Raw genomic sequence first — 16805 nt, 5'->3', positions numbered from 1 at the left:
TGTTTGAAATAAAAGCAATTCAACAGTAACAGTCACTCGTGCACTCGTTCGTCTTCCTGGAATGAGCCGAAACCGCTGGGATCAGAGAGGAGGAGCAGTAAAAGATGGAGTCCTGCAGGGGAACGACGTAGGTTTTGATATGCAGGCGTTGTCGCTATTTAAATAAAATGAAACTGCTGCAATGTGTGCAGGACGTATAGTAGCTGTAGCTAATTTGCAGCCCTGGTCTCAAGGGCAGTGAGCTCTGGTGTGCACCGCTGTGAAAACAACACTCCATCTATTCAAGCTCAAAGTATTAAGGCCAAGAAGTAAAACATACAGTCGGTGTAGGAATGCAGGAGCTCCACAGACCCTGAGGCCTCCAGGCTTTTCTGTGTGTGCTAATAAGAAAGAAACTGAAAAATTGTGGTTTGGAAATATGCAGCAGAAAAGACTTTAATGTGGGTTCTGCTTTTTATCGCCTGATCTGTGTGCAAATTTAGTTTTAAAGCGCAGAGCTAGACGTTTAACTTGCTACACAAAATACTAAACTCCAACATTTGGCCTCAAAATCCCACATCCACATTGAAACTAAAAACATCTGTGTCACGTTGCATCACTGAATGTAAATCATCATGTCATTTTAAAGTGATCATTAACAAATGATGCTCAGAAACAGAGTACACAGTGGTAGATTATAGAAATATGAATCAGAAAAGGTGCAGTTTATGGAGAATAATGTAAAAAAAAAAATGTATTTATTGACGGAATATGTGACCACAAAATTATGATGGTGAGTGCAGCTCCTGCAACAGATATTCAATATATGACAACACTCAAAGGTGAGAATACCTGCAAGTACATATCGCATTGATCCTGTGACCTGTAATGATAAAGATAAAAAGATAAAAGATAAAAACGTTTTATTGATCCCTCAGTGGGGAAAGTTGGCCGTTACTGCATCTCAAGGGGACAGACAAAGCACACAGTTAGAGAAATAGAAAATTAAATAAACATATATACACAAAGAAACATTAAATACACAGAATATAATAATTACAAAGACACACCTGCCGGGTGGGATGGGATGGAAACAGGATGTGGACAGAACATTTCATTTGACATCATGCTTGTTATTGTTGTTCTGCACTTTATCAGAAAATCAGGAAAAGTCATTTTTTTTGCACAATGAAACTCTCGAGGAAAAACTGGGTGGAAGGACTCGTGTTACATAAAGACAAATACACCACCTTTCTCCCGTGGAGTCAGAAGTAGGTCAGTCGCCTCTCTCCAGCCAATCAGAGGCGAGGGGCGCGGCCACATGACCAAAGTCCAGGAAGAATTCTGCAAACATCAGAATACACAGACAAACACTTTGGTCCGCTACACCTGTGCAGACTGAGGCGCCGACCTGGAGAGATGGCCGACAGCAGGGACAAAACCACCGACCAGATGAAGATGTGGAAGGAGAGCAGAGGCTCTCAGGTCTGTAGATGCTCTCTGTTGGATCCACTGGATCCTTTTTTCTTCTTCTGTTGTTGCTGCTGCGTAGCGCCGATTGGGGGTAAATGGGTGAGAGGTCGTTTAGGGTGACAAGCTAACAGCCTCAACTTTAAACCAGCTTTAAAAGCCTTAAACACTGAAATCTGACTCTGCAGACGTGTTAATAAAAGAAATCCGAGTAGTTTGGCTCGTAAAGTGTTCGTCACAGGAGATGTTTATAAGTGTAAAAGGACCCACTAGCTTGTTTGCTAACGCTACATGCTAAGCTATCCCTTATTTAAGCTAGCATAAAGTGGCTTTAAACCGTTTCAGCCACAAAATAAAGAGCTTTACTGAGTAAAGACAAACCAGGTCACTGACCAGAGGTGTGTTAATGATGGTGAACTTCAACCCTGGTAGTTATACAACCAGTGTAGTAACCCTTTCTGCCCCCAAACACTGCTGGGATCAGTGCTTTATCCTCTATCCTGCACCAACACCTTTAGTTTTCATTTTTTTATGTGCAGCTGTGAAAATAATGTCATGCACATCTGCAGCCATCAAAGTCAAGTGCATTCCTCCAGATCATGTGCATGTGCAGAGTCACTGTCTCAGCACTGTGCAGGAAGGAAGAGATGAACTGATCAGTGGATTAATAAATAGGATTATTTGCTTGGGCTGTTTTTATTGATTATGAATTGCAGAGTTTAGCCAATTATGTTTTCAAATTACAAGGAATTTAACAGAAATATATATATGTAATACAGAAATATGAACATATGTTTGGGGCGTGAACAAGCTAGATCACTGCAGGTAAATATTAGTATCACCTTGGACTTGTGATACCTGCACACATGAAGCGCCTCCTAGTTTGACAAAGGTGTTTTGTTTGTTTGTTTTTTTAATGTGGATTAAATAATGTGTTTGCAACAGAGGCCTGACACGCTGACCACAGGGGGTGGCCAGCCCATCGGAGACAAGCTGAACCTGATGACTGCGGGACCGAGGGGCCCTTTGCTGGTCCAGGATGTGGTCTTCACAGACGAGATGGCCCACTTTGACCGGGAACGCATCCCAGAGAGGGTGGTGCACGCCAAGGGGGCAGGTGGGTGTCGGGCAGGACCCTTTTGTGCGGCTGGTTGTTGTTATATCCGCTCGCTGTGGCTGAAAAAGCTTCTTGTTGTTGCTTGTTCCGTCTCCTCCTTCAGTAAACAGTTAATATGTACTCAGAATGTGCTGCTGTACACAGATAAAGCAGTCAGACGGGTCCTAAGCTGCGTCAACACTAACAAAAGAGTCTAAACACTAGAATAAGTTCAGAGGTACGGAGACACTTTAGTTTTCTGCTGTGTTCTGATCAGATCTTACATGCTGCACAGACCTTTGGAGGTTTGTGTTTCTGTCTGGATGATGCTGAATTCTCCACTTTTTAGATATTTTCATGCAATCTAAAGAAGGTTATAGCAGCCATTGAGGTCCACCTTACATCTCTACACACATTCTTTCCTGACTGAGTTAATTCCTGATCTTAGGATCAACAATTCTGACAAAATAAAGTCAACTCAAGGTCCACTTCCCAGCTTCTCCAGAGCTTTGAAGGCCGTTGTCGGTCTCCACGGTCTGACTTGTTTTGGACTATTTTTATTTGTATGCAGCTTACAGTATCCGCACACTTGGTCAAGAAACTACCCCGAAGCAAAGTCAACAGAAGTAACTGACAGATAAACAGGCAAAAAGCAGACAAGAGTCTCTTTTTGTGTGTGGATTAGCTCCAAGAATCGCTAATCTGTGTTTGTCGGCCTTCCCCTTCTTTCAGTGATACGACACCGGACCAGTCTGAACCAGACATCTGATCCTGAGCTGATATAAACATGTGAACCACACGTGTGACTTATCTTATTTCCCGCAGGAGCGTTTGGGTATTTCGAGGTGACTCACGACATCACTCGCTACTGCAAGGCCAAGTTGTTCGAGCACGTCGGCAAGACGACGCCTATCGCGGTGCGCTTCTCCACCGTGGGTAAGGATGACCATGTGATCGCCGCTTTATCAGCGTTTACAGACTTTCCCCCCTAAAATATTAAGAATCTAGAGAACACGTTTAAGGACGGGAGCAGTTTGAAATGATTTTCTTTCCCCTGAATGTTTTTTAGACTTAGACTTTTACTTAGAAAAAAGAAATAAAGAAAACAACAGTAGAAAATAAGCAATAGTAAATAAATATATTTAGAGAATATAAATATATTTTCTCTAAATATGATCTGATAATTATCCGAGTATATAAATGTGAAAAAAACTAAAACAAACCAAAAAAAAAAGCTAAATTTGAGTGTTTTGTCGATTATTTTCTCCACTAATTGATTATCTATCTGTCTACCAGCTGGTGAATCAGGGTCAGCAGACACGGTGCGAGACCCCCGAGGCTTCGCAGTCAAGTTTTACACTGAGGAGGGAAACTGGGACCTGACGGGCAACAACACTCCTATTTTCTTCATCAAGGACGCCATGCTGGTGAGAGGGTGTCACCGCTGCACAGTAGTGTTGTGGTGGCGAGCCTCAGTGTTAACGGAGAGTCAGGAGGGTTTCTCATTGTAGAAGTAGTTTCATCAGTCATATTGTGCTAAAAGAAACAAGTTTAATGAATTATAGACGCAAACGTGTTTAACATACTGCAGCAAACGTGATTTTCAAAATAAAACACAGCATTTTTGGTTAATTCAAGTGTAAGACACATCCCGCTGACCCTTTCCACTTCACTCCATGCAGTTCCCGTCCTTCATCCACACCCAGAAGCGTAATCCCCAAACCCACATGAAAGACCCCGACATGGTGTGGGACTTCCTGAGCCTGAGGCCTGAGTCGCTGCATCAGGTGGCTGCTGCTGTTAAACACAGATACAGAAGGAACATGACTTAGTTGATGGCACTTTTTTTTTTAATTCAGATTAACAAAATATTCTCGACTTGTTGTTGTCTTGTGTCATCTGTGCCGTGTCCCCTGTGCAGGTGAGTTTCTTGTTCAGCGACCGAGGTTTGCCCAACGGCTTCCGCCACATGAACGGCTACGGCTCTCACACCTTCAAGCTGGTCAACGCCGACGGCGAGCGCTTCTACTGCAAGTTCCACTACAAGGTCTGTTGGAGCCCAGGTTTGACCCCCATGTAACGCTGTGGTTCCACCTCCTGGGATTCTTTCATACGTCGGGTTTTCTTTTTTCTTTTTTTCAGACCGATCAAGGAATTAAGAATATGTCGGTGGAGGAGGCAGGGCGTCTGGCCTCCACCAACCCAGATTACGCTATCGGAGACTTGTTCAACGCCATCGCCAATGGCAACTACCCATCCTGGACCTTCTTCATCCAGGTCATGACCTTTGAGCAGGCCGAGAACTTCCGCTTCAACCCCTTCGATCTCACCAAGGTACCACATCCCTCCACACCAGAGTGTTGTTGTTCTGCAGCTGTAAAATGAGTTCGAGAGGAACCGTCCTAATATGTAATGAGGGTTTTTGGGAATTTTAAGACAGAAGCACGTTTGTGATTATTACTGTTGAGCACTAAGTCATGATTAATGCTTGAATTCGATTATATTTCTTTAAAAAATGCTCGGTTCTTTGCGTGATGTGGTGTTTCATCTTCACGATCACTCGTGTGAACCACAAATCTTTTAATATCTACATGAAATTATGTTGCTGTCATGTGTTTGTTTGTTTCGGGACAGTATCCGTTGATTGCTGTGGGTGTAAAGGAACATTAATGGTAGTGGTAGTAAAAGCTCTACAAACCCCGACATAATAATAGTAATGGACTAAAAATGTGATCATTACTTTTAGCTGAATTTGAACTGTCCACTTAATAAAAGCAGTAAGTCTTTCACACACTAACGCTTCCCAGGGTGCGTTTCTGTGCTCGTACTAGTCGTCGCCATCACCTTGCTGATGTCTCTCCTCCAGGTCTGGTCACACAAAGAATACCCTCTGATCCCCGTGGGCAAAATGGTGCTCAACAGGAACCCGGTCAACTACTTTGCAGAGGTGGAGCAGCTGGCGTTTGACCCCAGCAACATGCCCCCGGGCGTCGAGCCGAGCCCCGACAAGATGCTGCAGGTAGCCCCCCCCAGCTGACTTTCTCTTGAAATGCTGTTTTTGTTTGTTTTTCGTACCATAAATGACCTTAAAACTCTAACTGCTTAAAGTGAATGCTGTGTCTGTATCCTGCCACATACTAAGTGTAGTTTACAGCTCTTTTTTAGATCTCTAAACACTCGTGATGGGTAGATGAGGCCTCGTGAACCATTGCGGCACATTATCCAAACTGTGTCGGTACTGTGACACTGTTACTCAATAGGGACACCTGCTGGATCATAAACATTATTGCAGGCAACCTGGTTGAGAGACTCCACTGACACATATTGTATTATTTTATATCTTAATCTAAGTGTAAAATATCTTTATCTATAAATGTACGGTCAATAAATAATGTGAACGTGTGTCATAATGTGAAAATCAAAGTGAATTCTTATTTTTTTCAACAAATTATTATTAAAAAAAAACTAGTTTTTCCAGTGTCTTGGCATTCGATCGATTCCGTTTCTTGAAAGGCAAGTTGTCCAGCTTTTGGAGAACTCCCGCTCGCAAGGCACTGATGAAGCTGGCGTGCATAAAAACTGTAGCCGGAAGAGATGCATCCCGTTGACAGGTGCGCTTCCTTATAAACACAGTTTGGCGACTCAGTGACAGACGAAACAGCATCTGTGTCGCTCTGTGGGCTCGACACATGCGCCGACGCATCGGTGTCGCTGGACCCATCACCACTAAACACACATAACTTTGTTGTTGTCCACGCTCTGATGTTTTCACTCTCTCCAGCAGAACCAAAGCTTAGTGTGAGCTGCCCGCTCTGGCAGCTCCTGCAGCCTAACGATGTCCCGTGTGTCTTCGTTCAGGGTCGTCTCTTCTCCTACCCAGACACCCATCGACACCGGCTGGGGGCCAACTACCTGCAGATCCCCGTCAACTGCCCCTTCAGGGCCCGCGTGTCCAACTACCAGCGCGACGGTCCCATGTGCATGTTTGACAACCAGGGTGAGTCACAGTCACACTGAACCCCAACTGGGAAAGAAACACGTCCTCCGACTCAGACTCCTCCTGTGTGAATGAGGATGTGATGTGAAGTCGCCATAAATACCGACCATTCAGCATTTACATGGTCTTTAGTTTAGTTTATTGTTTATTTGTCAGGGACAATGTACAAATACATTAATCTCAAGGAGAAGAGATGCTACAAGCTACTGTCCCCGGGCAGGTGTGCACATAATACAGAACATCTACATTACATACAATACAAAACTAACCTTAGCTCACAATTACAATAGTTAAGAACATCAATTTCATAATTTTCATGTAAATTTCATGTAAATTTTCTGTAAATTTAACAAATTGTCCGTAAAATGATCCGTTCCTCCCTTTGAAAGAGAGAACAGAAGATACTGATCCTGAAACTGAGAGTCTTTCTTTATTAATCCCCACGTACGCACACAGTACGACAAGACGCCACCATTTGGACTGAATCAAATGCTTTGACACAATTATTAGTAGAAGTAGGAGAGTAGAGTTTATTCAGACATCTTCTGCACACTGTAACACCGTACAGCATCTAAAGAGCAGCACGTCAGTGTTTCCAGAGCTCGGCTCACCGGTGTCTGCTCTGTCCGGCCTCTAGGTGGCGCTCCGAACTACTATCCCAACAGCTTCAGCGCCCCAGAAAACCAGCCTCGGTGTGTGGAGTCCAAGTTCCAGGTGTCTCCGGACGTGGCTCGTTACAACACCGATGACGAGGACAATGTCACACAGGTGAAGTGGCCAAGCCGTCTGTCCTGACAAAATAACTCTTAGACCTGTGCAGTGGAGATGATGTAAGTTTATTCAGACGGATGAAGCAGCTTGTTTTCAAAGGGGTGCTGGCTTCATAAACCACCACATTAAGGTCACAGTGAAGACAAAAGGAATGAGTCCATCAGTAGAAGAATTATTAGAATAAAGAATAAGAAGAAAACTGAAGTGTTTGAATAGATATTCATTCACACCCCTCCCACCTGGACTTTGTCAGGATATTACCAGAAGGACCAGGGGCTGTCTGCTTCCCTTCTTTCTGGCTTATTTAAACAGCCTTCCTGTGAATTAAAACTCATACTGCTGCACTTCGGCACTTTTATATTCATCTTCGTAGGCACCAGATAAAAGTCCCACTCAGAGGTTTGTTGTTCTCCTCATCGACTTCTAAAAACCTCTGATTTAATCAAAAACTGTTAAATATGACAGAACATTTAAAGGGTCACTGTGTTTAGGGGAACTTATTAGTCAAGTTTTCAATGTTTATAATAGTTATTTATTATAATAATGATATAATATAGTCTTGACACTAAATCTGCAGCTTGAATTGGGCACAAATGCACCGGTTGGTTTATTTTATGTTGTGACAGTTGGAGGATCTCTTAGTTTTTAGCACTTTGTCGGTATGTTTGTTTCCAGCTTCAATACGTTTCTAAAGCAGCACTGATCGGTGTGTTACTGTCAACAATGGCTGAAGCAGCCACTCAGGTGTGACTCTCACTGCACCGCACTGATGGAAAGTTACTACCGTGCAGTTTGCAGTTCTCCCCTCAGCTCTGCAGAGACTTTCACCCTCTTTGGTTTTGGTTTTCCGGCGTGCAGATCTGTTGTTTTGGTTTTCACACTTGTATCAAAGGTTCTGCGTTCAGCAGAAACGCTCTCATAAACCCATCGGGCGCTTCCTGTTAGGAAGTAGCTGGTGAACACACGAGAGCATTTAGAGCACCAGTGTCTTCAAGGCTGGAACATAATCAGTAATCACTAAGTGTAATAGAGAGATAGATGGATATATATAGAGAGAGATAGATGTATAACATGTGGCACAGTCTAGATGAGTCCTCAGTGTAGCTGCCAGCACAGTGAGGGGAGAGCTGACAGGCAGTGTAAAGGGATTAAAGGTCCAGACACGACACGACTGTATACGGTGATAATGACGTTGTTGTGCCTGCTTCCTAAATCAGATAACGCTGCTTTATCAGGAGGAGCATTTATCATCCACACGTGTGGTACAGCTGCGTCAGTGAGGGCCCCGAGTCATTTGCTGCAATTGAGGAACGTCTCTGCGGCCCGGACGTTGAGAGTTCACCTCCGCCATTGTTGTCGCTGATGCTATCTATCTTCCATGTTCCTTTTTTCTTTAACTGTTACTTCTGGAGGAAATGCACCGGATGAGTTTCCTTTTTTAATCTGATCTACTTTCACCAGATCGTCAGCTGTTATTGCTTCACGTTTGTGTTGCAGGTTCGCAGCTTCTACGCTCAGGTTCTGAACGAGGAGGAGCGTCAGAGACTTTGCCAGAACATGGCCGGGGCCCTGAAGGACGCCCAGCTGTTCATCCAGAGGCGCATGGTGAGTCTGCACCACGTCAAAGCACCCACGCAAGCCTGCGGCGCCTCACCGTCTTTCATGGCGTCTCTCCAGCGCAGAGCTGAACCAAGTGGTGTTTGTGATATTTCACAATGTTGTTTGGATCTCACACTCACTCAGTAACCTTTGAGGAATAGGTTTTTATTTTTCCTTCACACATTTAATTTAGTTCTCTCATATCCTCCGCCCTAACTGCCAACAACCACAAGCAACTCTGTGGTTTCCTGTGCTTTGTCATTTTCACACAGAATGAAACTTAAGCCCCTGAAAACTTGGCTTTAATTATTTAGTATTTCTCTTTAACAATAAATGATTAAAAATAAAATAAATAACCCAAAGGTGTGTGTGTGTGTGTGTGTATATATTTTTAATAGTTAAACACTGGACTGTGTCTAAATGCTGGTTGTTCTGAGGCCTCAGAGGGAAAAAGAAACACTGAAATGTCTCATACGAAACAACAGAAGCACCTCAAAGTACCGACAGTAGACTTACAGCAAGAAACTAACGGTGAAAGTCTGTTTCCAGAGGCTCATTGTCTGGTTCTTCACACAGGTCGACAACTTGAAGGCCGCCCATCCGGACTATGCAAACAGGGTTCAGACCTATCTGGACAAGCACAACATGGAGGCCCAGGAGGTAAGAACAGAGCCAGTCTGGTCCCCATTCAGTGTTTAGTAAGTGGAGGTCAGCTTTATTTGTCAGTTCTCCACACGTACCACACATACAGAGGAGTCGACAGGGCGTTTCCCACGGTAACAGAAAATACTGTGGTCAACACGGTGGTGCAGAGAAACTGGTGCAGACATTTCTGTTCCCCAGAAGACTGTGGTGACTCTCTCTCTCTCTCTCTCTCTCTCTCTCTCTCTCTCTCTCTCTCTCTCTCTCTCTCTCTCTCTCTCTCTCTCTCTCTCTCTCTCTCTCTCTCTCTCTCTCTCTCTTCCTCAGAAAACATCCGTGCGTGTCTACAGCCGTCCAGGAGTCTCCGCCGTCGCAGCATCATCCAAGATGTGATGCCTCAAACTTTCACCCCCCCCCCCCCCCTCCCCGCCCCGCCATCATTTATCTGCGAGCAAATGCACTTACATGATTACAAACTGCTAATACCAGTAACAAGACTGGATTTAACTTTCCAAACGTCGTCAGCGATGAGGCCGAAGTACTAACCGTGTAGGGTCCGGCTTCATTTTTAATTCAGTCAGTCCAAAGCTCTGCGTCTCTGCTGAAACCATGTGAGGTGAATCAGTCTTTACTGAAGTCATTATTGTGTTTAACATTTGATTCCACCAATAATAGAAGTAGTGGACTTTTATCACACAAAGCCCTGAAAGTCGCTCACTTTATTTTGATTTGACTGCTTTAAACTAATCAACCCCGACTGCTGTTCAGCACTATGACCACTGATGATTGTTTCCGGTAGGGTCTCAGGTCGTGTGTGTGTGTGTGTGTGTGTGTCTGTGCTGCTTTGTTGTGATGATCCAACTCTTTCTGTAAGCGAAAGAAGAGAAAACACATTTGTAAAAAGAAATCTGCATCGTTCCTGATGTATTTTGCATGAATCTTTTAAACTGGGTTCAAGTAGGTGAGATACTTGTTGTGCAGGAAAACTTGAAAGAAAGAAAGTCTGGCTGGTTTCCCATCATGCTGGCTGAACCACTGACTGATCACGAAAAACAGGATTTCATTTTAAATGGGTAGACACTGCAATGAGAAACCTTTTGTCAGTCTTGCATTGAGTTGTTTCCTTGTTTAGTATGTAACTCACGAAGAGAAACGAGTCTAACGATGACAAACTTCTGTGCCTTCTGTGTGTACTACACCTACCATATGTACATTTCGTCCTCTTTGGAAGAACCACGTGTGAATTACTGATGTTGTAAACTGGTGTCAAATCTAGTGCGAGTGAACGTGATGTGAAAGAGGTGATGTGGTTTTTATTTGGGTTAAACTGAAGATTACACAGTTTGAAGGGGAGCCGACTGTCAGATATCACCGTCCAGTGTGAAATAACCATGTAGCCTGCTGTTTTTTGTTTTTTTTAATTAATGGTAAATCTGTTCCAGTGCCTGTATTAATTAATTTGTAATCAAAGCTTATTGGCAGCTTTCATTTGTCTCCTTGTCTTCTGTTCCAGCACCACACTATCACTATTAACTCCACCTGTGCACAAGTCAAAATGTCTGCCATGGAAAAGCTTTACTGCCACAAACGGAGCCACGGCGGGAGAAAAGTGACCCAGTTTTTTTTTTTTCTTTACCTGGTAGTTCACAGAGCATGTGCATGTGGCCAAATGTGACAAACAGGAAATCAGCTCTTACACTTGCTGCATACCCACCAGCAGCCAGACCTCTGAAATGCAGCCGACAGCGATGAATCCCGCGGGTCAGTGGTCTGAGCAGGCCCCCCAGGCGCAGCGTGTGGTCCAGTACACCTCCGTGAGCGTCGCCACCGACCCCCCTAGAGACTACATCATCTGGTCCCTCTGCTGCTTCCTCTACTCCAACCCCTGCTGCCTCGGACTGGCGGCTCTCATCTTCTCCATCAAGGTGAGGTTACCTGCAGCAGAAAGAAACACTTTAACATCTTCTGTATGATCTTTAGATTTCAATCCCCCCACCCACCCTGTTAATTACACTTTCAGGCCTTTTCCACTACAGGAACTCAGCAACATGACTTATTTATTCATGACATATTTAAGTTCTGCTTTTGTGGTTTTATACATTCCTTCCATCCAGGCAGCACTATTTAAACATTCTCCTAAAACAGTCTATATCTATAGATCTAGATCTATAGATATCTATCTATAGATATTTATCTATAGATAGATATCTATAGATATTTATCTATAGATATTTATCTATAGATAAATATCTATAGATAGATATCTGTATCTATCTATAGATCTATATCTATCTCTAGATCTAGATCTAGATATATAGATATTGATATATCGATATTGATATAGATATAGATATATAGATGTTGATATATAGATATAGATATATAGATATAGATATATAGATATAGGTATATGATTGAATTTGAATTTGAAGATATTGAATGTGCATCACGGACGTCAGGTAGGCTAACTGAGAATGTTTCTAGAGGCTCTCAGGAGATTATGAGATGTGCTTTTGTCGTTCCAGTCCAGAGATCGGAAGATGGCCGGAGACGTGGAGGGAGCCCGACACTACGGCTCCACTGCCCGCTGCTACAACATCATATCCAGCGTCCTGGTCGGCATCCTGGTGCTTGTGTTTATCATCACACTGATCACTGTGACCACTAAAGTACACACGTGGACAAAATTGTTGGTACCCCTCTGTTAATGAAAGAAAAACCCACAATGGTCACTGAAATCACTTGAAACTTACAAAAGTAACAATAAATAAAAATTTATTGAAAATTAAACAATCAAAATCAGCCATTACTTTTGAATTGTTGTTCAACAGAATTATTTAAAAAAACAAACTAATGAAACAGGCCTGGACAAAAATGATGGTACCCATATCTTAATATTTTGTTGCACAACCTTTTGAGGCAATCACTGCAATCAAACGATTTCTGTAACTGTCAATGAGACTTCTGCACCTGTCAACAGGTATTTTGGCCCACTCCTCATGAGCAAACTGCTCCAGTTGTCTCAGGTTTGAAGGGTGTCTTCTCCAGATGGCATGTTTCAGCTCCTTCCACAGATGTTCAATGGGATTTAGATCTGGGCTCATAGAAGGCCACTTCAGAATAGTCCAATGCTTTTCTCTTAGCCATTCTTGGGTGTTTTTGGCTGTGTGTTTTGGGTCGTTATCCTGTTGGAAGACCCATGACCTGCGACTGAGACCAAGCTTTCTGACACTAGGCAGCACATTTCTCTCCAGAATGCCTTGATAGTCTTGAGATTTCATTGTACCTTGCACAGATTCAAGACACCCTGTGCCAGATGCAGCAAAGCAGCCCCAGAACATAACTGAGCCTCCTCCATGTTTCACAGTAGGGACAGTGTTCTTTTCTTGGTATGCTTCATTTTTGCGTCTATGAACATAGAGTTGATGTGCCTTACCAAAAAGCTCCAGTTTTGTCTCATCTGTCCAAAGGACATTCTCCCAGAAGCTTTGTGGCTTGTCAATATGCATTTTCGCGAATTCCAGTCTCACTTTTTTATGATTTGCTTTCAACAGTGGTGTCCTCCTTGGTCGTCTCCCATGAAGTCCACTTTGACTCAAACAACAACGAATGGTGCGATCTGACCCTGATGTACCTTGGCCTTGGAGTTCACCTTTAATCTCTTTGGAGGTTGTTCTGGGCTCTTTGGATACCATTCAAACTATCCGTCTCTTCAATTTCTCATCAGTTTTCCTCTTGCGGCCACGTCCAGGGAGGTTGGCTACAGTCCCGTGGATCTTAAACTTCTGAATAACATGTGCCACTGTTGTCACAGGAACATCAAGCTGCTTGGAGATGGTCTTATAGCCTTTACCTTTAACATGCTTGTCTATAATTTTCTTTCTAATCTCCTGAGACAACTCTCTCCTTCGCTTTCTGTGGTCCATGTTCAGTGTGGTACACACCATGTCACCAAACAGCACAGTGACTATTTGTCACCCTTTAAATAGGCAGACTGACTGATTATGAGTTTGAAGACACCTGTGATGCCAATTAAAGGACACACCTGAGTTAAACATGTCCCTCTGGTCAAATTATTTTCAATCTTTTATAGAGGTACCATCATTTTTGTCCAGGCCTGTTTCATTAGTTTGTTTTTTTAAATAATTCTGTTGAACCACAATTCAAAAGTAATGGCTGATTTTCAATGGTTAATTTCCAGTAAATTTTTATTTATTGTTACTTTTGTAAGTTTCAAGTGATTTCAGTGACCATTGTGGGTTTTTCTTTCATTAACAGAGGGGTACCAACAATTTTGTCCACGTGTGTACGTTACTGAGTGCCTGAGTGCCAGGCTCAGTTTGGTGTGTTCAAGCCTCCTGCTGCTGAGGCTTCGGTGTCTCTCTGCTTCTCACGTCGCTACTGGGACACTTCTATTCCTTTTTACTTGTATCCTCAAGAAAAAAAACATACTTCTGTCACTTAGTCATCCATGTTTCCTTCACTGTGCTCAGCTCTGGATGCAACGATTTGTTACGAAAGCAAGATTTCCTGTTTGTGATTTGCTGCAGGAGTAAGTTCCATTTGTGAATAAATGAAAGTTTCGTTTTCGTTCGTTTCTTTGGAATGTGCTTGAGAAACACACACACACACACACACAAAAGGGTGTGGTTGTATTCACAATATCTTATTATACTTTTGATTTCATTTTTAATTTTTGTTCAAGTTTCCAGAGTGGGTTTGATTGAACTCTTTCAGATGAGATGTGTATCCAGTGCCTGTATTAATTAATTTGTAATCAAAGCTTATTGGCAGCTTTCATTTGTCTCCTTGTCTTCTGTTCCAGCACCACACTATCACTATTAACTCCACCTGTGCACAAGTCAAAATGTCTGCCATGGAAAAGCTTTACTGCCACAAACGGAGCCACGGCGGGAGAAAAGTGACCCAGTTGCTATGTCCTCTTTTTTCTTTTTTTTTTTTCTTTACCTGGTAGTTCACAGAGCATGTGCATGTGGCCAAATGTGACAAACAGGAAATCAGCTCTTACACTTGCTCCATACCCACCAGCAGCCAGACCTCTGAAATGCAGCCGATGGCGATGAATCCTGCGGGTCAGTGGTTTGAGCAGGCCCCCCAGGCGCAGCGTGTGGTCCAGTACACCTCCATGAGCGTCACCACCGACCCCCCTAGAGACTACATCATCTGGTCCCTCTGCTGCTTCCTCTACTCCAACCCCTGCTGCCTCGGACTGGCGGCTCTCATCTTCTCCATCAAGGTGAGGTTACCTGCAGCAGAAAGAAACACTTTAACATCTTCTGTATGATCTTTAGATTTCAATCCCCCCACCCACCCTGTTAATTACACTTTCAGGCCTTTTCCACTACAGGAACTCAGCAACATGACTTATTTATTCATGACATATTTAAGTTCTGCTTTTGTGGTTTTATACATTCCTTCCATCCAGGCAGCACTATTTAAACATTCTCCTAAAACAGTCTATATCTATAGATCTAGATCTATCTAGATCTAGATCTATAGATCTATATCTATATCTAGATATATAGATATTGATATATAGATATAGATATTGATATATAGATATAGATATATGATTGAATTTGAATTTGAAGATATTGAATGTGCATCACGGACGTCAGGTAGGCTAACTGAGAATGTTTCTAGAGGCTCTCAGGAGATTATGAGATGTGCTTTTGTCGTTCCAGTCCAGAGATCGGAAGATGGCCGGAGACGTGGAGGGAGCCCGACACTACGGCTCCACTGCCCGCTGCTACAACATCATATCCAGCGTCCTGGCCGGCATCCTGGTGCTTGTGTTTATCATCATACTGATCACTGTGACCACTTAAGTACCTTACTGAGTGCCTGAGTGCCAGGCTCAGTTTGGTGTGTTCAAGCCTCCTGCTGCTGAGGCTTCGGTGTCTCTCTGCTTCTCACGCCGCTACTGGGACACTTCTATTCCTTTTTACTTTTATCCTCAAGAAAAAAAACATACTTCTGTCACTTAGTCATCCATGTTTCCTTCACTGTGCTCAGCTCTGGATGCAACGATTTGTTACGAAAGCAAGATTTCCTGTTTGTGGTTTGCTGCAGGAGTAAGTTCCATTTGTGAATAAATGAAAGTTTCGTTTTCGTTTGTTTCTTTGGAATGTGCTTGAGAAACACACACACACACACACACACACACACACACACACAAAAGGGTGTGGTTGTATTCACAGAAGACTTATTATACTTTTGATTTCATTTTTAATATTTGTTCAAGTTTCCAGAGTGGGTTTGTGGGAGGAGGTTAGTTTAGTTTAGTTTTTATTAGTGTCAGAGTTGGTTTTGGCTCTTTTATTCCAGTATGGACGGATTTATCAGGGCGACATTTAAGAAGCTCAGATTTGGTATTACTGTCACACAGACATCTCAGTCCCAATAACATCTGGACAAACGCTCAAATGAATAGAAAGGACCAACTAAAGTCCTGTATGTGTCAGTATTAGTTTAGTACACTACTATGTCTGCTCTAGTTTCCACACTGATTTCCACTCGTCTGTCTTTTAGGCTCTTTCGTCCAGAAGCATTAACAGAAACAAAAAGACAAGAAAATGAGTAATTTCTACATTTTAAATGAGGTACGAAATGATTTTCAGTCTTATTTTTGCGCGTGTGACAGTCGAGGACATTTTAAAGGACTGTTTGATGAGAACAATGAGCAGCTGAACTCCTCAGTTTGCATGCTGCTTTTGTTGACTTAATCACTGAAACTATGTGAATAATGGAAAGACACTGGAATAACTAGATATATGCTGGAGTGTGATATGTTGTTTCTATTTTTTAGTAATCATTCAAGCTATGACTTATATTCTTCACCATGGCTTGGATGTGTATGCATGTGTGTGTGTATATATATATGTGTGTGTGTGTACTCCTCACTATGATTTACATGTACTCATCACTGGACTAAAAGTATAATTGTGTGTGACCCTCACTGTATCACATGTATTCTCTATGTTAAAACAAGTGCACTTACATTGAACACTGTAGTTCTTAAAAAAAAAAAAGGCAGCAGAAGAGAGTTGAGAAATAAGGGTGTAATAAAAAGGGATAACTTATGTCAGGAAATTATTTCTATAAAACCAGAACTGTATTTTCGCTGTTAGTTCGTACCATTAATTTCCCAACACACAAGATAAACTCCCAGAGACAGAGATCTCAGTTCAAAGTTTTACTTGCAGCAAAAGCAAGGATTTACACCTGCAC

The 16805-nt window shown here is 42.7% G+C and overlaps 3 protein-coding genes across 3 annotated transcripts; all 3 read left to right on the top strand.

The window, feature by feature from the left end:
* Positions 1-1324: 1324 nt before the first annotated feature.
* Positions 1325-11042, top strand: cat (catalase). Its single transcript, XM_070830106.1, has 13 exons — positions 1325-1464; positions 2395-2566; positions 3371-3481; positions 3842-3972; positions 4228-4332; positions 4467-4592; positions 4688-4879; positions 5412-5564; positions 6404-6542; positions 7180-7310; positions 8811-8918; positions 9489-9572; positions 9882-11042. Exons 1-13 carry the CDS (start codon positions 1399-1401, stop codon positions 9945-9947), a joined length of 1584 nt encoding a protein of 527 aa, XP_070686207.1. The 5' UTR covers positions 1325-1398; the 3' UTR covers positions 9948-11042.
* A 208-nt stretch (positions 11043-11250) lies between these two features.
* On the top strand, positions 11251-12360 carry LOC139200929 (dispanin subfamily A member 2b-like). Its single transcript, XM_070830107.1, has 2 exons — positions 11251-11479; positions 12080-12360. Exons 1-2 carry the CDS (start codon positions 11288-11290, stop codon positions 12260-12262), a joined length of 375 nt encoding a protein of 124 aa, XP_070686208.1. The 5' UTR covers positions 11251-11287; the 3' UTR covers positions 12263-12360.
* Positions 12361-14540: 2180 nt separating this feature from the next.
* On the top strand, positions 14541-15652 carry LOC139201749 (dispanin subfamily A member 2b-like). The gene is made up of 2 exons (XM_070831155.1): positions 14541-14811; positions 15260-15652. Exons 1-2 carry the CDS (start codon positions 14620-14622, stop codon positions 15401-15403), a joined length of 336 nt encoding a protein of 111 aa, XP_070687256.1. The 5' UTR covers positions 14541-14619; the 3' UTR covers positions 15404-15652.
* Positions 15653-16805: the final 1153 nt, after the last annotated feature.

Source organism: Pempheris klunzingeri, chromosome 5 (assembly GCF_042242105.1).
Source record: "Pempheris klunzingeri isolate RE-2024b chromosome 5, fPemKlu1.hap1, whole genome shotgun sequence".
NCBI lineage: Eukaryota > Metazoa > Chordata > Actinopteri > Acropomatiformes > Pempheridae > Pempheris > Pempheris klunzingeri.
Note: the sequence above shows the minus strand (reverse complement) of the source record. Positions and strands in the feature narration are given on the sequence as shown.

What these genes read in the sequence shown, in the direction of transcription:
- cat (XM_070830106.1), top strand. Translation starts at nt 1,399, where the DNA reads ATGGCCGACAGCAGGGACAAAACCACCGACCAGATGAAGATGTGGAAG. An exon ending in AGGAGAGCAGAGGCTCTCAG is followed by an intron (nt 1,465 to 2,394) that starts GTCTGTAGATGC and finishes TGTTTGCAACAG; the next exon opens with AGGCCTGACACGCTGACCAC. An exon ending in ACCCCTTCGATCTCACCAAG is followed by an intron (nt 4,880 to 5,411) that starts GTACCACATCCC and finishes TCTCTCCTCCAG; the next exon opens with GTCTGGTCACACAAAGAATA.
- LOC139200929 (XM_070830107.1), top strand. Translation starts at nt 11,288, where the DNA reads ATGCAGCCGACAGCGATGAATCCCGCGGGTCAGTGGTCTGAGCAGGCC. An exon ending in CTCTCATCTTCTCCATCAAG is followed by an intron (nt 11,480 to 12,079) that starts GTGAGGTTACCT and finishes TTGTCGTTCCAG; the next exon opens with TCCAGAGATCGGAAGATGGC.
- LOC139201749 (XM_070831155.1), top strand. Translation starts at nt 14,620, where the DNA reads ATGCAGCCGATGGCGATGAATCCTGCGGGTCAGTGGTTTGAGCAGGCC. An exon ending in CTCTCATCTTCTCCATCAAG is followed by an intron (nt 14,812 to 15,259) that starts GTGAGGTTACCT and finishes TTGTCGTTCCAG; the next exon opens with TCCAGAGATCGGAAGATGGC.